Source organism: Phocoena sinus, chromosome 6 (assembly GCF_008692025.1).
Source record: "Phocoena sinus isolate mPhoSin1 chromosome 6, mPhoSin1.pri, whole genome shotgun sequence".
NCBI classification, from domain to species: Eukaryota; Metazoa; Chordata; class Mammalia; order Artiodactyla; family Phocoenidae; genus Phocoena; species Phocoena sinus.
In genome coordinates, this window is record NC_045768.1 from 95,166,711 (window position 1) to 95,188,371 (window position 21,661).

At 46.0% G+C, this 21,661-nt stretch overlaps 1 protein-coding gene across 3 annotated transcripts in view; it reads left to right on the plus strand.

The window, feature by feature from the left end:
- The window catches only part of SYK (spleen associated tyrosine kinase), a 95,498-nt gene that overhangs the window by 20,000 nt on the left and 53,837 nt on the right, over positions 1-21,661 (plus strand). For all 3 annotated transcript variants that reach the window (XM_032635573.1, XM_032635572.1, XM_032635570.1), the window contains exon 2: positions 20,399-20,827. In XM_032635573.1, the coding sequence (XP_032491464.1) occupies positions 20,426-20,827 (402 nt within the window). In that variant the 5' untranslated portion in view covers positions 20,399-20,425. The remainder of the gene's footprint in view (positions 1-20,398; positions 20,828-21,661) is intronic.

Genomic DNA, 21,661 nt, shown 5'->3' on the forward strand with positions numbered 1-21,661 from the left:
TCACAGACCACCTCTCCACTCCATGTATGCAAGGCTTTCTGTGACTCTACAAGTGGGTTCTGCCTAAAATAAGGCACAGAAAATGCTGCTTGACCTTGCTCTTCAGGTGAAAGTGAAAAGTGAACATTGCTGTCAAAACACAAGGCCCTTAATTTTGTAGAGTTATTGTAGTTTTCTTGGTGTAGACCTCAAATGTTGTTAAAGGTTGTGCAGAGGGAAAAAGAAGGGAATTAAGACAATAAGGCCCACAACTTCTCTGTAATTTGGGACAAGATTATGGTTTATTAATTAGCCAGGTAGAAAATAACACTGGTCAATATCTAAATGGGGCATATCAAGGTTTTCTAAATATATTGTATTTGGGGGAGTGTGACAAACAAATATTTTTTTTCCTTCTGCATTCCAGACCTGCATGAAAAAGCAGAGACCTAATCATTTGAGGCAAAAGTAGTTTACGACTGTCTCAGAGCTCCTGAGGAGAAAATATGGAAAGGGTGTACACTGTGTGTCAGAGGATGTTGGGTTCTCTAGTGATTTGGAGTGAAATAGTGTGGAGTGGACTCAGGACCCCGGAGCACCTGTGGGCTGCCTTAGATTTGAGATGAGCAGTTGGGACGCCTGTCTGGATAAAACTGCAATCACATCTCACTCACTCACTCATTCATTATTCATTTGACAAATGTTTATGGACCAGAAAATCACGTCTGAATCATTCTTTCATTCATTCATAAATTCATAGGTATGATGTGGTTATGGACCATCGATTATGGAGTAATCACATCTGGATCATTCATTCATTCTTTCATCTGACAGATGCTTATGGACCATCTGTTATAGAGTAATCACATCTAATTACTCATTCATTTATTCATTCATCTGACAGATGTTTGTGGGCCATCTCTAATAGGATAAATACCAGGTAAGGGTGAAAGAAAAGAGACACCATCTTCCAGTTTCAGCTTCAACAAATAAAGAACCTAAAATAGGTGTTCTCACTTTTATTCTTAGAATAAGAAAAAAGCTGGACTAATTGTGATTCAGTGATTCTTCTTAGACTATCAGAGAACTGAAGTCTTAGGGCAGATTGTCACCTAGAAGTCTAGAAGAGACAGGTGTATTTAGAAACACCAAAACCTGCTACCTGGCCTGATGCTGCTGGAGCCCTAACAAGACAGGAACTCTTAAATGGTCACTTTGGTGAGGCCAAGTGTGGACTAGTTTGAGAGAGAGAAACTCTCAGAAGGTCACAATAGGTCACAGTCTCAGAAGCGTCTCCACTTTCTTGGGCTTTACCTGTAGAAACCTTGTTTTAAGGGTACCTGGGTTATGTTCTACTGAGGTATGGTAAGACACAAAGACACAGAAATAACTGTCATGAAGATAGAAGTTTTTATATTCACATATCTCTAGAAATAGCAGGCACAGCATACCATGCTGGGCAACATGGGGAATCACCAGGTTTGGTCAGGAGGCAGAGGGAGAGGGGGAAATGTGGACAAGAGCCTTTGTTATGGTTTCTATGGGAAAGAACAGGTGAGGTAGGGTAAGTAGGCTTGGGATTGGCTAGTTTGAATGATTTCAGTGGGCTATGGTGCATAGGGGCTGTCCCTAGTTGCCTGGTACCTGACCTTGGGATGATTGGGGCAGGGGAATAGTGGCTTGGCATGTAAATGAGGTTGGTGGGGTATTGATTATTTCAAATACAAAAGACACACTTTTAGGAGAGCCCAGATGAAAAAAACAAAAACAAAACTCTTACCTACAGAGGAATAAGGATAAGAATTATAGCAGACTTCTCATCAAAAACAATGCAAACAAGAATTGGAGTAGTAAAAGATATGAAGTGTTGACAGGAAAAAAATAAAAGCAACAACCTAGAATCTTATATCCAGATAAATTTACCCTTCAAAAGTGAAGGAGAAATAAAGACTTTCTCAAACAAAAACAGAAAATTCACCACTGGCTGACTGGCCCTACAAAAAATACTAAAAGAAGTTCTTTAGTGGAAGGAAAGTGATATAGGTCTGAAACTTGGATCTCTCTGAATAAAGGAAGAGCATTATAAAGAAGAGAAAAATAAAGGTAAAATAAGATATTTTGTTTTTCATAATCTTAATTGGTCAAAAAGTTAACTGTTTAAAGCAATAGAAGTAACTGTGTATTGGTTGATTATAGCATATGGATACATGAAATGAATGACAGTATTGTCTTAAAGACAGGATGGAGGAATTGGGAGTACTATGTTACGGGGTACCTGTATATATGAAACAGTATAGTATTATTTGAAAATGGAATTTAAATTTTAAAATGTATTGATATATTGTAAACTACAAGACAACCACTAAAAATTTTTAAAAGATATGCTGGGAAGATATAAAATGGAATCATATAAAATGCTTGATTAAAACCAGAGAAAGCAGAAACAGAGGAAAAAAAAGAACAAATGCAGTGAATTAAAAAAAAAACAGATACAAACATTGTAGATGTTAATCCAATTAAGTCAGTAATCACTTTAAATGCAAATGGTCTAAGCACACAAATTAAAGTACAGAGATTGTCAGAGTGGATCAAAAACCAAGACCCAACTGAATACTGTCTACAAGAAACCCACTTTAAATGTTAAAACCCATATAAAGTAAAAGTAAAGGGATGGAGGAAGATAGTCCATGCTAACACTAATCAAAAGAATGCTGAAGTAGCTATATGAATTTTAGACAAAGCAGACTTCAGAAAATGGAAGATTATCAGGGATAAAGAGGTATGTTACGTAATGATAAAGGAATCAGCTATCTAAGGAGACAGAACAATCTTAAACTTGTGTGCACATAACAAAAAAGCATCAAAATACAAACACTGATAAAACCGAAAGAATAGACAAATCCACTATTACAACTGGAGATTTCCATCACCCTCTGTCAGTAATTGATATATGAAGTAGATAGAGAATCAGTACGGATGTAGATGAACTGAGCAGCGCTGTCAATCAACTTGATCTCCTTGATACTTATAAGATATTCAGTCCAACAATGGAAAAATACAGGCATAGCTCGTTTTATTGCACTTACCTTTATTGTGCTTCACAGGTTTTGTGTTTTTTTACAGATTGAAAGTTTGTCACAACACTGTGTCAAAAAACTCTACCAGTGCCATTTTTCAACAGCATTTCCTCACTTCATGTCTCCGCATCACATTTTGGTAATTCTCACAATATTTCAAACTTTTTCATTATTGTATAAATATTTGTTATGGTGATCTATAAGTGCCTCTCCTTAAGTGTGGGCTGTGCAGTTTCTTCCTTCCAAAGGGGGTGGTATAGAAAGGGGATGGGGTGGGAGAGCAATGTTAGAGTGGAGAAACCTGACAAACCCCATTTACCAAAGATCAAAGATTAACATCAGTGGTGATAAGTCATGTTGATAGCACGCACCCTGGTAAGATCTAAGGAGAAGGGAACTTTACCTCTGTGTTCTTCCTCCCCAAAACACATAACCACCAGTCTAACCATGAGAAAAACATCAGACAAATGCCAATTGAAGCACATTCTACAAACTACTTGACGAGTACTCCTCAAAACTGTCAAGGTTATCAAAAACAAGGAAAGTCTGAGAATATGTCATGGCCAACAGGTGTCTAAGGAGGTATAACAACTAAATATAATATGGTATCTTGGCTAGGGTCCTGGAACAGAAAAAAAAATACATTAGGTGAAAACTAAGGAAATGCAAAGAAAGTAATAAAGTATGAGCTTTAATTAATAATAATTTGTCACTATCGGTTCATTAGTTGTGGGAAATGTACCATAATCATGTAAGATGTTAATAATAGGGGAAGCTGGACATTGGGTACATGAAAGCTCTCTGTACTATCTTTGCAACTTTTCTGTAAATCTAAATACATTCTAAAATTAAAAGTTTATTTAAAAAGTAAGAGAGAGAGATGAATAGATATAATCTCGGCCCTCCTCAGGTAGACAGGAATTCATCAAATAATCAGACACGTCTAAGTAAAGGTAAATTAAAATTTAGTCAGAACAGTGGTCAGTATTACAAAACAAAGGCACATGGTACCTTGAGGGGAGCTGGATGGTCTGAGAGCATCCGAGGATGCTGTGCAGAGAAAGCCCAGTGGGAGTGAGATCTGAGGGAAGCTGATGTGGATGCTGGGGGACAGGGGCACGTTTATCCTGAGATCAGAGAGTGGACAGTGGTGGATCTTCAGCAGAGAAGTGGTGTGATCAGGTTTTGTTTGAAGAGAGGACGTGTTTGGAAGACTGCAAGATAAGATTCGTGGAATTGGTGATGCACTGCTTTCAGGAATTCGGAGGACAGCACTATCTGAGAGGACTTAGGTTTTCGTCTGTAGCCATTACATGGATGGAGTCCTTGAGCCAAAGTTCCTGCAAGTTCCTGGTGATGCTGATGTTGCAAAAGTTCTGAACTTGCATTTGGATGTGCGGATAGAGGCGCCTTTTCACATCCACCTGAGGGTCTCTAAAGGCAGTAGCTAAGAGAAGGGCTGGCTTCCAACATTGGTCTCCCACTATTACCCGTGTGTTTTTTGGAAAGTAACTGACCTTTTTGAGCCCAATGTCCAAGTCTGTGAATTGGGGGTGACAGTAGCCGCTACCCTTAGGGATGTTATGCAGGTCAGCCAATGCCCTACGAGGGAGCAGCTTCTGCTTGTCATCCTTGTCATCTTCGTCATCATCCTTCTCACAGTCATCCTGGTCAGCATAAACCTCTTTGTGTCTTAGGTTTATCACCTGTAAAATGGTAATGCTTTTTGCATTGAGCTGTCATTTTTGCTGGCTTCAGGTGCAGGTTGGCTACTGTTACTTTTCTGAACACATCCTTGGGAGTCTCCTGGCCTCACCCCTGTAAACAACCCACCGAGCTCCTTCCAGCTTCAAGTGTCTGGATAGGGTGTCTCTCCATCTTGCCTTTCACGGATGTTTCCTCACCTTTTCAGAGTGAAGCCTGGCTAGGCTCTTCCCAGCTCTTTTTCCAAGCATGGGGGATGACGCAGCCTGGAGTGAGAAATTCAAAATCATTATTCCTGCAGAGGGTGTGGATGTTTAGGAGATGCTTGGAAAGCACCTCCTGACTCAGCTTGAAGGACCTCACCAGAGGTGTGGAGTTGTGTCTCCTGCTGGAACCATGAGCGGCTGTTTGCCAGGAGTCCTGGGAGCAGAGTCGGAGAGGGCTGGCACACGTACTCTGACCCTACACTTTGGCCTTCCTGCCATAATGACCTGCTTACCTCTCCAGTCTCCAGCCATGAATCAGTATCCTGAGTTCTCTGAGAAGGCCTTTCCTAGGATTCCTCTCCTATTCGATCCAGCATTCAGGTGGAATTCGAACTTACAATGTCCTAGGGCTTTTAAAAATATAAAATAACCAAGATGATTTTGGTATACCCCACCTAGCACTTCAGGACAAAGTTCTCTTAGCAAGAACTCTTGGGAGAGTGCATTTCCTGGCTGGCTCAGCGTAACAGGATCAGCCATCGGTGCAATCTGTTCTGTTGGGTTCCTTGTCCCTGGGGCGTTCTTTTGTACCCGCAAGTGAAGGAGACTGGTTGCGTGGGGAATTGCACTTCTGCTTTCTGGTTGGTTTGCCGATTTGGGAGCAGAAGGCCCACTTCCCTAATTGCAGACACAGTGCGGACAGGAAGTATTCCAGCTGGTAAGGCTTGTCTTCTGCTTTCTCTCCATTTCTGCTGTTCTCCCTTTAAATACATCTCTCCATCTTGGGCTCTTTTCCATCCCATACTCCATGCTGTCCTGGGCTTCTGATTGCAGACCTATGCTTGAATCCAGAAAAGGAAGGTGGGTCAGATGTGTCTGAATCAAATAAATCCAGAAGGGTGACCTCAGAGTTCTACCCTCTGTGGCTGCCCACAGGAAGGATACCACACTCGTGCTTCAGTGAGTTCATGCCTGTGCTCATGTGTTGCGTGTACTCTTCCCTGTACAGCCAGCCTTCTCCCACTGACCGCATGCCCAGAAGAGCCGGGGCTCAGGTCTTTGCCATCCTACTCCTTGCCTGCAGTTATTGTGTGGTCAGATCATCTCTCTCTCCCTCATAGAACCTTTTGCCACTTGTTTAAGCACTGGGTATATATATATCACAGGTTTATGAAAGCTAAGAATATGATCATAAGCTTCTATAATATTTTGCCATCATGAGTCACTCACATTATTCTTTCACTGACTAGAGAAAAAGTGATGGCTATTTTTAATGTAAAAATTATCTACAGAAAGTAAAATTTTCTGTAGATGATGTAATCTTTTCATTTAAAGGATTTAAAGGCATGTTTCATTTAAATCAGGTGGTATGGTTTCTCTAGCAGCTGCAGGGTCCCTGTAAGTATTGTGTGAATGACGTGGGGGGACAGGAAAGTAAAATAGTGCCTGGAAGCTAAAAACTTTCTCCAGGTACCACCACAGGGGACAGCAGAGGCCAAGTCACTGCGAGATGACCACGGCCTTGCCAGGAGCTCTGTTCTCTGAGTGGGAAAGGGTCTTGGAAAGTCATCTGAATCAGGACCAGGGGAAACTCAGTCATTTTGCTGCCTGTTCAGATTCCTTGTGTGGTTTGCCCATAGGAAGAGAATGCCAGTGAGGGCTCGCAGCCACTTTCAATGTGAGTTCTCTCGTCTGACTTTGTGTGTTGTTTTTACCTTTCCCCAAAGCAGAGTGGGTGACAAGGTGGCTTTCAGGACACAGTGGCTGAGTGAAGTTCTCAGAGGGGTGGGGGGATGTCCTGGGATGCACTCCGGGGCAACCTGGGCCTCAGCCCACTGACAGCAACCACACTTCTCCTCTTCTGCTCAGGAGAGCATGAGAGGGCATCACCCAGTGACAACTTGGATAGGGTCCCGTGCTCATTGATTCTTCACTAAGTCTAGCTCATTTTTTTTTTAACATCTTTATTGGAGTATAATTGCTTTACAATGGTGTGTTAGTTTCTGCTTTATAACAAAGTAAATCAGTTATACGTATACATATATTCCCATATCTCTTCCCTCTTGCATCTCCCTCCCTCCCACCCTCCCTATCCCACCCCTCTAGGTAGTCACAAAGCACTGAGCTGATCTCCCTGTGCTATGCGGCTACTTCCCACTAGCTATCTATTTTACGTTTGGTAGTGTATATATGTCCATGCCACTCTCTCGCTTTGTCCCTGCTTACCCTTCCCCCTCCCCATATCCTCAAGTCCATTCTCTAGTAGATCTGTGTCTTTATTCCCATCTTACCCCTAGGTTCTTCATGACATTTTTTTCTCTCTTAGATTCCATATATATGTGTTAGCATACGGTATTTGCCTTTCTCTTTCTGACTTACTTCACTCTGTATGACGGGCTGACTCTAGGTCCATCCACCTCACTACAAATAACTCAATTTCGTTTGTTTTTATGGCTGAGTAACATTCCATTGTATATATGTGCCACATCTTCTTTATCCATTCATCTGTTGATGGACACTTATGTTGCTTTCATCTCCTGGCTATTGTAAATAGAGCTGCAATGAACATTGTGGTACATGACTCTTTTTGAATTTTGGTTTTTCTCAGGGTATATGCCCAGTAGTGGGATTACTGGGTCATATGGTAGTTCTATTTGTAGTTTTTTAAGGAACCTCCATACTGTTCTCCATAGTGGCTGTACCAATTCACATTCCCACCAGCAGTGCAAGAGTGTTCCCTTTTCTCCACACCCTCTCCAGAATTTATTGTTTCTAGATTCTTTGATGATGGCCATTCTGACTGGTGTGAGATGATATCTCATTGTAGTTTTGATTTGCATTTCTCTAATGATTAATGATGGTGATAATTCTTTCATGTGTTTGTTGGCAATCTGTATATCTTCTTTGGAGAAATGTCTATTTAGGTCTTCTGCCCATTTTTGGATAGCTTGTTTTTAATCACCACATCCTTGTGCATAAATCTGGCCTTATGACGAGCATGCCTGTGACTTGGTGCCCTGGTAGAGTAGTGCAGGGGTAACTTTCCCTCCCTGATGGAGTTGGAGCCGAGTTTTCCTGCCCCGGGCTCAGCAGGCACACTATGGGGGACTTTAATTTTCTTCCCTGGTTCACTTCGCTGCTGTGGCAGCCGGCAGCCCAGTTTTGGCCCATCTCCTGATTCCCTTCCTCCCTACATCCTGGAGGGAGACATACTCAACTCTCTTTTCTCTCTGCCAGTCCCACTTGGGGAGTGATACATTGGATTACGGCAGAGGTTCTCAAACAGGAGAGTGCTTGAAAATCACCAGGAAGTCGTTTAAAATCCAGACTTGCCTTCTCTACCTGCGGGCCTGAGCTGGGTCGGGACCCACATTTCCAGGGCTAAGCCTGAAGTGCACGGCATGGGCATGGTAAGTTCCCGCCTAGAAGCTGCGTCTGCAGTGGTCCTGGCCAGTCACACTGGGCGGTGAGAAGAGGTATAGACAGTAGAGACCCTGGATCTTCACAGTACTGGGCATGGAAGCAGGGCCCCTGGAACAGATCCCGCCACCCATGAGCCTCTTATGCCTACTCACTGTCTGGAGGCAGGAGGTCCCCTTTCTATTCCACAGGGCACCCAACAAAATGATTTGCACTTAGTAGATGCCCAACAAACATCCTGAATGAATAAATGATTCATATTTTAAAGTTAAATTCACTATGGTGGGCTGGTGGCTTATCTGTAACCAAATATGTTGAGAGTGAATGTTTATGTTAAGAGTTAACGTTTATGTAGGCGTAGTATCAGTGAGTTGTGCTTATTAGGTCGAGGGAGCAATATTAGGTGGACATAGTAAAGAGGTTCTTGAACATCTCTTGTGGAGTCTGAAAATCCAGATGTTGTTGGTTGAGATACATCAGTCTTTCCTTGATGTGTTTTCAGGACCTTCAGGGTTTTTGAAGGCAAAGCAAAAAAACTCAGTTTTGAAGGTTTGGATAATGTTTTCAAGTATTGGAACAGCCCCTGTTTTCTAAATATTAGTGAAACATCATGTTCTTGCCAGCCTTAGACTTACTTTCTGTTTCTGAAATGTGTGTGTCTGTACCTGAGAAACTGTGCCGTACCACAAATGCAAAACAGGGGCCACTCCGCGGAAGTCGCGAAGTATGTTTCTGTCTCGGAAGACCAGGTCTACAGCAGTATGACCGGCCCAGCAGGCCTCAGGGGGCCTGGGGACAGCCCTGCACGAGGCCAGCTGGTGTCACTCAGGAGGCCGGGTGGACATGGGGCCAACTCAGGCTGGGTCCTTGGGTTCTGTTTCTCCGTGTTGCGGCTGCAGATGTGTTGATGAGTTTTCTTTTTTTGCGGCAAAACCCTGCTGCAGAAGGCAGTGCCCAGGGCCCTTTGCAGACTGATGGAGGGCAGTTGTCTGCAGGTGCTGTTTGGGGTGGATCTGCATCACCTGCATCTCCCTTTGCCTGGTCATTTCTTGTAACTAATCAGCCAGTCCCTGACTGACCCAGGAAGAACCCTTCTCCCTCTGGGCCGGGCTCTTTCCTCTTTCTTATGAAAATCAGTCAAACCCACAGATGAAGTTTTTCCTTTTACCAAAGTCCTGGTACTTAATTTTCTCAGCTTCGACCTGCAAAGGAAATTCCCAGGCAAATTTTATCAGGGCTGCTTTGCATTGAGGTGGCTGTGTGGCTTTGAGCATGATAAGCCAAGCTATCTTTTTGCATCTTCCTGATTTTGTTCCCCTATGTGGTAGGGCAATGGCAGAAATTGTCCCCAGATGTTGTCTCCCCAGGGTACCATTTACTTCTTGCCACTGTCACCTCAGTCCACATTATGTGGGGAAACTGTGGCCCAGTGATGAGAAACCAGCCACCTTTAATGTGCTAAGCGCTGTTGAAATGTTCTCCACAGGAAGTAGAAAGGGCTGAACCCTGTAGTCGAGAGGACAGCACCTGCAGGAGCCATGGTTTGATGGGTCTTAAGAAAAGCAGAAGCCTTGAAGCGCAGGTCTGGGCCAGTGATAACCAGGGCAGATAGGGTTTTTAAAAAGAACTTGAAAAAGAATAGACACATGTATAAGTATAACTGAATCACTTTGCCACACACCTGAAACTAACGCAACATTGTTAATCAACTATACTCCAATATAAAATAAAAATTTATTTAAAAATTTGGAGGAAGAAAAGAACAAAATGTATATAAGTAAGCAAATGATCGTTTTGTAGCTGATATTTTAGCATTCAAGTGTTGGGATTTTTATGGAATCTATGATTAAGGTATACATTATTATTCAATAAAAATATTCTACACTCTTAAAAAATTTAAAAATTAAAAAACATTAAGAAAAATTAAAAAAAAAAGTACAGAGACATAGGTTACCTCTTCTGGTTCCACGCCAAGTTTAAAAGCACTGAAATGGAGGCTTCCCTGGTGGCGCAGTGGTTGAGAGTCCGCCTGCCGATGCTAAGGGACACGGGTTCGTGCCCTGGTACGGGAAGATCCCATGTCCCGTGGAGCGGCTGGGCCTGTGAGCCATGGCCGCTGAGCCTGTGCGTCTGGGGCCTGTGCTCCGCAACGGGAGAGGCCACAACAGTGAGAGGCCCACGTACCGCAAAAAAAAAAAAAAGCACTGAACTGAACACAGGTTTAGATAATAAGAATAATACACTTAAGAGCATGGTCTTATATTAAGGCATCATCGTGTATCTACCCATGAGGTGGGGGCTTTTCGGGGCAGGTGGGGGAGAGTGGAGGAAAGTCACTTATAGTCGATCCTCATTATTCACGGATTCCATATTTATGAATCCACCGTCTCACTAAAATAGATTTGTAACACCCACATCAATACTCACCACACTTGTGTGGTTATTTGTGGACACGCACAAGGCAGTGAAAAACTTGAGTCTCCCAAGACATACGTTGCCTGCTGAGGTTGAATGAGGAGACACTCTGCCCTCTTGTCTCAGCTCATATGCAAACAAGGGTCCTTTCTGTGGTCTGTTTAGTGCCAAGTGTGTTGTATATTTCTGTGCTTTTCTTATTTAGAAGAGCCCCAAGCACAGTGTTGAAGTGCTGTCTGGTGTTCCTAAGGGCAAGAAGGTTGTGATATGCCTTACAGAGAAACCACATGTTAGATAAGCTTCCTTCAGGTGTGAGTTATGGTGCTGTTGGCCGTGAATGCAATGTTAATAAGTCAACAATATATATGAAATAAGTTTCTTTAAACAGGAATACACATGAAACAAGGTTATATATTGATTTGTTGACAAAAATGTCATGGACCACAGGCTCGCAAGAACCTAACCCAGTCCTCCAGGAGCAGTGTTTCAGCATTTGAACATTCATTGTTCACAGTGCCTTTGTAGAGCCTAACTACCGCCGCCAAAAATGAGAGCTGACTGTGCTTTGTTTTATGCATTAGATGAAAAGAGAACAGAGGCAAGGGTAGCAATATTGACATAGTGGAGAGAGGAGGAAGAAGGGAAGGAAAGGATGCTGTGTAGGTGTGTGAGTTACAGTTGTCAGAGATAGAAAATTAATCTGAACTCTGGGATCTGATCCTGGTTCCCAAGCCTTGCAGGGCTTGGAGTCAGTGCCTCTGACAGTCTTCAGCGGGTAGAAGTAGGGAATGAAGGAAGGCAGACTGAGATGGCAGCTCCTAGGGACACGCCGGGCACAGGTACTTCATTTCCCTCCCTCCTGACCTTAGGGGTTTATCTCCTCCTCTTCTTCCCTCCCTAGTACCAGAAAGTTTTATTCGAACTCTGCCAGAACCCAGCCTCTAATTACTTCCCTCACTCACTCCCCAGATTTGGGGGCCTTGTTTGTCAACAAATCATTCAAATATTTATGAAGCCCCTTTCTCTCATGTGACCCTATTCCACATGCTGCATTAGTTATCCATTGCTACATAACAGATTACCCAAACTTAGTGGCTTGAAGCAGCAATAATCATTTAGCATCCCTCACAGTGTCTGTGGGTCAGGAATTTGAGATGGGTTGGCCTGGATCAGGGTCTCCTATGAGGCTGCAGTCACATGTGCTGCATAGTCTGAAGGCTCATTGGGCCTAGAGGACCCTCTTCTGAGGTGACTCCCTCCTATGGGTGGCAAGTCCATGCTGGCTGTTATCTGCAGGCCTCAGTTCCCCAAAGAGCTGCTTGAGCATCCTCACGACTTGGCATCTGGCCTCTCCGAGGGTGAGAGACCCAGAGACCGGGGTAAACTGTAAAGGCCTTTACAGACTAGGCTCAGGCATCCCACACTCTCACTGTGCAGGCAGCCCTCAGTCAGTGTGGGAGGGACCACACGAAGGCCTAGAACCAAGAGATGAGGATTGATGGCGTCATCTAGGAGGCTGCCTGCCATGTATACATTCTATAATTCCCTACCGAGCTTTGCAGGGTGGAGGCCCATTCTTAGGGTAGCCTCTGTTCTAGGCAGTAGGGAACAATACAGTAAACATACTGATCCTTACGGAGTATCTGTTCTAACGGCTTTCAGGATGCAGACAAGGAAAAAATAGGTTATAAAGCTGAGGTGGGTGGGCATGCAGAGCCCAGCCCCGCTTCATCACGTTGACTTCACTCTGGTTGTTCTCTGCTGGGGATGAAATTTCCTTCCACCTGAGTTGTGGGTTCCAGACAGCCTTTTCAGCTACTAGCCTAGATGTGAGCAGCTGTACCTAATCTTCCACTCAGGCTGCCCCCAGAAATGTGACTTTTTTAAAAAAACTAGCTCAAATCTTATCTGAAACATTTTGTTTATGATGGCAAGCCTGGGCTATTCCTCTTAATCTATGAAACTGCTGTCTGATAAGCTAGAACTTAGTGATATTTTCCAAACTAAATGCATTTTAAAGGGCAAAGGTCATGCAGGCAGCCTTGGTTCTGGGACTGGGGAAATGCACTGTGAGAGTCTAGTTGGCAGGGGAGATTGTAACATGTCAGGAAGTGCAAAAGGATACAGTACTGCTTAGGTCAAACGAGGAAGATGTGAGAGTGCTAGTTGGATTCAAGGGGCTCATCGTAGGTCACAGGAATTCGTTTCTGCAGGCTCTGGGAGGGCTGCTGGTGGGGCTCCTGGAGGTGGGGTGGGGCGGTGGGCAGCCAGAATCAAAGCCCAGGGATGATATAGGCTCTATTCTAGATGTAACTCCTCAGAGTGCATTGAATGGAGGATGAAGCCTTACCTGACTAGGCAGGATTTTAAAGTAAGAAAACATTGTCTGTGGTTCCATTCAAGCCTCCATCTTGCCTTTGTGAAGGTGTCTACTGGGGTTGTGTGCACACACACACACACACACACACACTCTCCTTTCAAGTGTGGGCTGCCCATACCTCCCCTTCACCATTCCACCATGAACCACTCCTTCTCTCTTTTATTCAGAATTCCCACTTGTGAGGTACCAGTTGTCATGGGCACCCCTCCACACTCTCCCTCATGACTGCGGTGAGTTACGGCGACTTTGGTGCCACCGTCATCGCTCTCACAGGTGCAAAACTCTGATGCTAATGTGCCCGGGTCACACAAGCTGGGATGGGACACCAGCCTGTCTGGCTCCCAGACTCTGCTCTGCACCCCTAGCTCTCCTCCAGGGTCAGCACACATTTACTTCCACGGGGCTCTGATCCTTTCCACCCCTCCCTGTCCTGTGCTCAGAGTGATCATGGTAATAAATTAGATAGAGGGATATTCATTTATCTAATTTATTGGTGCAGGTGCTCGAGCAGTGGAAGGAACACATCAGATTTGTGGACAGGCCAAACCACTAACACAGTGGCTTCCAGTCAAGGGACATTTGGGGACACTGGCCCCAGGAAACATTTGGCAATGTCTGGAAATGGTTGCCATGATTGGGGAATGGGAGGAAGCTGCTGGCATTAGTGGCCGGAGGCCAGGATTGCTGCTACCCCAGCCTATAGTGGACAAGACAGCCCCCAGAGCAGAGAATGATCCAACCCAGATGTCAAGAGTGCCGAGGTTGAGAAGCCCGGTGCTGATTTAATGAAAGGTGACAGATGGAAATGGGTGAGACCAACAAAATGAGTGTGAGAGGGGGCAAATGCAGCGGTCTTAGTGTGTAAATCAAGGGTGGGGGACGTGCTTTGACCACATGTGAAAAGGGCATCTTTTCATTTGCCAGAAACCCAGTGTGGATACTGGGAGCTGAGGCCACCCATGGCTGCATTTGTGGGCTACCGACAGCAGCCCAAGAGGGGCCTGTGCACTTGTGTGTTTAGATCTCGGCGGTGGTGGCATTGAAGCCAACTATACCTTTAAGAGGGTCTTGGGCAAATTGGAATTGTGTGGGTCTCGAAGGAGGTTGGACGCATGTTCTCCGAGGTTGTCTGACTCTGCAACCATGCTCTCCACCTGGGCGAAGCAGCAGCTGCACAGTGAGAGTTTATATTAGTAAAGCAATGGCATTATTCACTGTAGAAACTCTAAAAAGGAGAGATCAGCAGGTTTCCATTTAATAGGTATTTTGTGAGCCCCTGGGAAGCCCCTAAGTGTTGGGGATGCAGGTCGATACTTCCAGACCTTGGACCTTACCTTGTACGAGGGCAGGCTTGTGGTGAATGTGATGCAGGAAATAAACCTTTTCAGGAGATAAAGATGAACCGGGTCATGAAGCCACCTTAGACTCGGCCATCAGCATGCGCCCCTCTGAGGAGGTGACATGAGTTGAGACCACAGGCCTGAGAAGGAGGAAACCAGCCATGGGGGAAAGTACAGCGTCTGAGACAGGAAGGAGGGTGGTGTGGCTGGACGTGGTAAGCACGGGTGAGATGGGAAAGTGGGCAAGGTGAGGAGGGGGCTCGGGCCAAACCAATTAGGGCTTGAAGGCCGGAGGAAGAGGGTTTGGGATGTGTCTGGGAGAGGGAGATGGCTTGCTAGCATCACTCTGCCTGCTGTGTGGGGAATGGTCCACGAGGAGGGCTGGGTGGAAGGGAGAACTAACGGGTAAGACTTCCATCCACGTGAGTGAGAGATGATGGACCTTCTACCCAGGGAATGTCAGGGGAAAAAGAGAGAAGACATGGCTTTGGGATATGTTTTAGAGGAAAACTGATAAGAGATCCCTGGAGACCAGCTGGTCCAACCTCCTTTGAGATTCCCCAGCCCGTGATGGAGCCCATTGGTCTCTGAATAGAGCTCACTGCTTCTCAAAGGGACATGTTCCAGGGTGGCCTGGACACATCTGAAAGAAAACATGTTCTTTTCTAAGCTAGTGGATTAGACATGCATGATGAGTGAAAAGGAGGGATCCTGAAAGTCTCTAGGGTCTCGTCCTGAGCAACTGGTTAGAGTTGGTGTCATTTCCTCAATTAGAAGGGGCTCAGGGAGGACCAAGCGTGAGCAATTGAAAGTCCCATTTTAGGCATCTGAAGGTTGAGTTGCCCTTTAGATGTTCAGGTTTAAACGTCAGGTAAGCAGCGTTTAGGTCAGGAGCTCAGCCTGGAGAGATGGATGTGGGATCCACGGGCATGTCGTTGGCAGTAGGGCCATGTGCTGGGAGAAGATGCAGCTGAAGACCCAACACTGGGTTACAGATTAAGTGAAGGAAGGAGCTGTGGACTGGGGAGGGGTCGGCCAAGAAGAGGGACTGACCCACTGAAGTGGGAGTGCTGGGTGGCATCCAGCACTGCTGGGAGGTCAAGCAAGATAGAGCCAGAGGAGTGACCTTGAGTCTGGCCATTTAGAGGTTGGTGGCATTGGCAAGAGCAGATTCATGGAGTGTGGAGTAAAGGCCAGGCAGAGGACAGTAGGCAGAAGAGGATGGGGCAGTGCAGAGGCTTTGACAGAAAATACAAAAGAGGCCAGTAAAACCAGCCAGGGTTCTTCCTCCATACCCACTGTCCTCTCAGATTTTATGTCTCTTTTCTCACTCTCTAGGTGTATATTACATACTTGGGTACATATAACCTTTTAAAAACAAAACTAGATTGCTCTGGACACATTATTTTGAAAGCTGCTTTCACTTAATCATACTGTTATCAAGTCCAAGATCGACGTACGACAGGCCAATACATTGAGAGATGAGGTATTGGGGCGAGGAATAGCAACTTTATTCAGACTGAGAAGATGATGGACTACTGTCCCAAAGAACCATCTAACTGGGGTTTGGATGCTAGTTTCTTTGCTAGAGCAAAGAGGGGGAGGTGAGGAGGTAAAGTAAAAAAGGTGACACTAAGTTGTTGCAAATATTTCCTGGTTCTGGCCAGACTCTGCAGGCAATGTGTTAATTTCTTCTTTTCCTGTGGCCATTCACAGGTGGGCCTTGTCAGGATATTTCCTGTGAGCTAAACGAAGGTATTTTAGCTTAACACTCAGGCATGGGAGGCAGGGTTTCCAGAGATGGGCCATTATGTGTTCTCTAAGCTATGGGCAACATCTCTTTAGTGATTAACTTGTAGCAAAAGCAATAGAATACAAAGGTTAAAGTAAGAGAAACACATCCAATATAGAGTCAGATTTGTTCTTCCCTATTACAATACCTATTAATCAACAAATATTTTTGACCACCTGCTGTGTGCCGAGACAGGGCAGTGAACAAAGGCATCCTCTTCTCACCTCTCAGAGCTGGCGCTCTGGTGTGGGGACCGAGACAAGAATCCAATTCAACAGCAAGTTACACTGTTAAAGGGTTGTTACCCACGGAGGTGTGCTCTGGAGAAAAACTAAGCCAGGAAGGGGGATAGGCTGCCCAGGCATCACAAAACATTATTTCATGTTATAAAACATTTTTCTAGTGTGAAATCCACCTTGAACCTGTGTCATAAAAAGGCCCCAAAAGGCAAATGATACTGTAGTGTTATTATTTTTTTTAATTGAAGTATAGTCGATTTACAGTGTTGTACTAGTTTCAGGTATACAGCAAAGTGATTCAGTTATACATATATATTCTTTTTCATATTCTTTTCCATTATGGTTTATTATAGGACAACAAATATAGTCCCCTGTGCTACACAATAGACCCTTGTTGTTAATCCATTCTATATGTAATAGCTTACATCTGCTAGTCCCAAACTCCCAATCCAACCCTCCCCAATGCTGTAGTGTTTTGAGGCACTCACCTGGCAATAGCATGAAACCTCACCTTACTCAAGAGCTACCTGTGCACCAGCCGAGGTGCTGGGGGTGTTTGGGGAGGAGATGGGGGGCCTGGTCCACGGGGATCAACGGCTTCTTTTGTTTCTCAGTTTTGAGCTTTGGAATAAAGATGATTTATCACAATAAAGTGATTTCACACATGGCGAAAAATAACTGGGAATGTTGAAATAGACAAAAAAAATAGGTAGCAAGTTCTAGGCACTGTTGAGGAGAGTATTATCCCTGTGTGTGTTAAACAGAGTTTGAGCTACAGACTTTCCCTGGGGTCCAAAGAAAAGGAAGATTTAAGCAGTGCCTGTGAGCAAGTGTGGACGGAGAGGGGCCCAAGTCAACGGGCTTGTGGAGGGGAGTACACAGCACAGCGGGGAAGCTGCTGTCTGTACTTATTTACCATAGTGAGCGAGAGCTACTGTCTGAGGAACAGGGCTGAGAGCAGCAGTGCGGTCACGCAGCTTCTGTGGACAGCAGCTGCAATGAAGGTGACCGTCTCCCATCACCGTGGCCTGTGTTGTAGAGAAGGCCCCGGGTGGGCAGTGGTGGGAGCCGGTCCTGAGAAGGCATCGCAGATGTTGTTCATCTCCCAAACTTAATAGCCCAAGAATGTGCCCTAAGCTGTCCTTGCAGTAAACCATCTCTACTGTCAAAACCACCACCAATGGCAACGGCCCAGTGCATTTGCTCAGGCCCTCCAGCCCAGGAAATCACACCATTTTAAGAGGGCTGCTTGGCCAGGCACTGCTGACACTGAGGGCAGCCAGGCTTTTCCCCTCCCAGGGAAGCCAGAGAGGTACCACCTGCTTAGGGGTGAGTCTGACATGCACCATCAGAGCCATTCAGGAGCATCCCGCATGGGCCTGGAAGATGGGCCTGGCAGGCTGCCTTTCCGCCTGTCTTCTATCTTGTCATGTTGGTTCGCTTCAATGTGGGATTCACAGCAGAGGGCCAGCACCGATGTAAATCTTAGTGGCAAACTGATGAATTTTAAAAATGATAGTTGTTAAGGTTTATGTAAATTAAAAAATATTTGTAAACACTTACAATATTGTTTTTGAAGACTTACTATTGAGGCCAATGGTGGGTGGCAGCTCTGTGAGAAGTCCCAAGCACTAGGGACAGCTGAGATCAAGGGCGCATCTGGGGCAGGTGTGCAAGATGGTGTGTCCCTCAAGCAGAGGGAGTGTGTGAGCAAGGAGCTAGGAGGGGACAGCCGTGGCCTGTGGACCGAGCCTGCTAGGAATGAGGCTGATAGGCAGAGAGGGATGGGGCAAGCTGCAGGGAACTGTGGGCCTACGGGGCAGATGAAGCAGAATAGGAGAGGGGATGGCAGGGCAGCAGGACATCAGTGCTTACAGCAGTGCAGCTGGGAAGCTGCATTAGAAAGGGCAGTGGTAAGAGATACAGAGGGAATGGAACACACACCACAGCCATTTGGGAAACCAGCCTGAGAGAAAGCAAGGACTCTTGAAGGACTTTGTGTTCCTGGCTGGGGGAGGGCCTGGGCTGAGGAAGGCAGGTGGGTAGTACATGGAGATCTCAGCCTCAGATATGGTCAGGGGCCCAGCATCAGCGTCACCCAGATTGTTGGCGCTGCAGCTCGGCTGGCCCCTGCGCTTAACAGAGTTCAGGTGATGTGTAGGCACGTGGAGGTTGGAAAAGTGCTGAGCTGCAGGGGACAGGAGTTGGAAGTGCAGGTGGGCTCACTGTGCGTGACAGATAGGTGAGGCCCTGGAAGACCCACTGCAGGAACAGAGCAGAGCATGAGAAAGGAATCCAGAGCCCTCACTCTTTGGGGGATGGGGGAGCAGGGGCTGAAACTGTAACACAAATGGCATAGAGGGATTAGCCTGAGAAGAAGAAAGAAGCAGAAGGGAACTACTGCTCCCCAAAGAAACATCTACTCACTGTCTTTCCAGGGATGTCTTTTGGTTAATAGCAGATGTCTTTGCTTTAAGAGCAAATATGGATGGTACTTATAAGAGAAAACAAAACCTTGCCGGAAGATGAATGTTTAGAAACTTTGACAAAGAAAAATTAGTGATTGATAGTCAAATATTAAGAGAAGCAAATGAGAAAATTATTTGTACAATCTAATTATAATAAAACCCATGTCTTTTGGGGGGCTCACTCAGGAATACTGATTTGGCAGTATTGCCTGGAGAAAATTCTGTTACCTCTACCAGGCAGGCACTATGTTCTACTGTCTTTTGTAAGGTAAGTCCTGTTGAGAAGAGGCTGTTTCACATAATCATGTGTGTGTGTATCTGTGTCTCTGTATGTGTGTGGTGTGTGGGTCTGTGTGTTTCTTTGGGTGTCTGTGTGTATGTCTGTGTGTGTAACATAAAGGGGTATGTGCTTTGCTCCCTAGATGCACAGATGCAGTCATCTAGATACTTTTCCATTGATGAAAATCCCCTTTTGGTTAAAATATACACTTTTTTGGACTGGCATTATAGATCCTTCTCATCTACAACCACAAATGATCAAACAGTCTTCCTGTCAAATTGCATTCACTGCCTTCACACTTCCCCTCTGAAGTGTGTTTCTGTTTAGTGCGAGAAGTATCTGTTTTTGGTGACAGGTGTCCTCATCAAATGTGGAACCTGCACTATTTATTCGATACTGTTCCGGCGGATGGTACAAGACGGGTGCCAGGAAGTGGTCCGGAGGAGGGTGGGAAGGGGACAGTGTGTCTCTGAGGCCTGGGGCTCTGGGAGGATGGCACTTTCATGCCTCAGGGCAGCCACTTGCCCGTCCAACCTCCTGGCCAGAGGTTTGACATATATAAATGTGGCCAGTGCTCAGCTCTCTGGTGTCCAGCTATAGCGTGTGACACAGTAGACCCTCAATGTTCACGTAGAAGGAGTCCAGTGACATCTTCATTGCACATAACTCTGACCAGCATGAGTGTTCTTGACAACTGCATCTCCAGAGAACAAGGGGCTCGTCTGGGTTCTGCCCCTGTGCCCCACTGACTGTCAGAGAGCTCCTAAGCCCTGTTTTGGAAGGGGACTTCTCTTTTTAGTTTGTCTCTTAGAATTCTCTGTCCCCCACCCCGACCCACACATGCACACAAAAGATTAATTTGACTGCATTGGTCCAATGCTCTGTTTCTTGGTTCAATACTGAGAGGGTGTGTTTGGAAATGTAATGGTTATGTGGGCAGAAAGGACGAGGGCACAGTTAGTTCAGGCTCTAGACCCGAGTCTCAGAGGGAAGAGCTTCCGCCTGGCAGGAGGACTTGTCTCCTTACCTGGAGGGTCGGTGCTCTAACAGTGTCATGCCGCTCAGGTCCTGACCACTGCCCCGTCTTTGTTTTGCCAGGTGGACACTTGAGGGGAAGGCGCAGGGATGGGCGACAGCGCTAACCACCTGCCCTTCTTCTTCGGCAACATCACCCGGGAGGAGGCAGAAGACTACCTGGCCCAGGGGGGCATGAGCGACGGGCTCTACCTGCTGCGCCAGAGCCGCAACTACCTGGGCGGCTTCGCCCTCTCGGTGGCGCACGACCGGAAAGCGCATCACTACACCATTGAGCGGGAGCTAAACGGGACCTACGCCATCTCGGGCGGCAGGGCCCACAGCAGCCCCGCCGAGCTTTGCCACTACCACTCCCAGGAGCTGGATGGCCTCATCTGCCTCCTCAAGAAGCCCTTCAACCGGCCGCCCGGGGTTCAGCCCAAAACCGGCCCCTTTGAGGACCTGAAGGAGAACCTCATCCGGGAGTATGTGAAACAGACATGGAACCTACAGGTGGGCGGCAGCCGGTCCCCTGGCGGCGTCGGTGCACGGTCTCGTGTGCTCGCAGGCCCTGGAATTCCACACAGGCACCCAGTTGCGTGAGAGCCATGCAGTGGTGCCTCAGATAAGCAACCTATTCCTTAGTCATCAGTGTGGGCCCCCAAATGCCTCACTCCAAGAAGACAGCCTTTCCTCTTTTGCGGTCACACTTGAGAGGGTGGGCCCCTACAGTGCCAGCCATGTGGGTTTCTCCACCACAGGAAACCACTGTTACCCAATTCGTGCTGGGCCCTTTCAGAGAGGCATCACAGGCATATACTGGTTTTTATTTACCCAAGAGGGTCATACTGAACACACTGATTGGCACTTGATTTCACACCTTCATAATATCTCTTGCAGAACTTTCCATGTCGATAGACACACAGCTGCATCAGCCTGTTACTGGCTGCCTGATGGTCCCTCCTGTGCGCCATAATTTATTTTACTAGTACCTATTGATGGACACCTTCGTTGTTTTTAAATAATCCTGCTAGTAACATTCTCCTAACGCTTTATGCAGCATCAGCAGGATAGCCCTGAACAGGTTGGATTTGCCACAGTGAAGGATTCGGACATATTGACAAGTTGTCATCCAGAAAGGTCCCAGAGGTTGTGACAACTTACATTCCTGCCACACTCTCAACAGCACTTGATATCAGGAGCCACCAGGCTGGCTGATGGTCTCCTGCTCAGACCCACGTGTTCAACCATTTCCTTGTGTTTCCTGGATGTATGTTTTCTATATATCCATGTGGATGTATGACACTACAGGCTTTCTGAGGATTCTATACACCGACTTCTTTACTC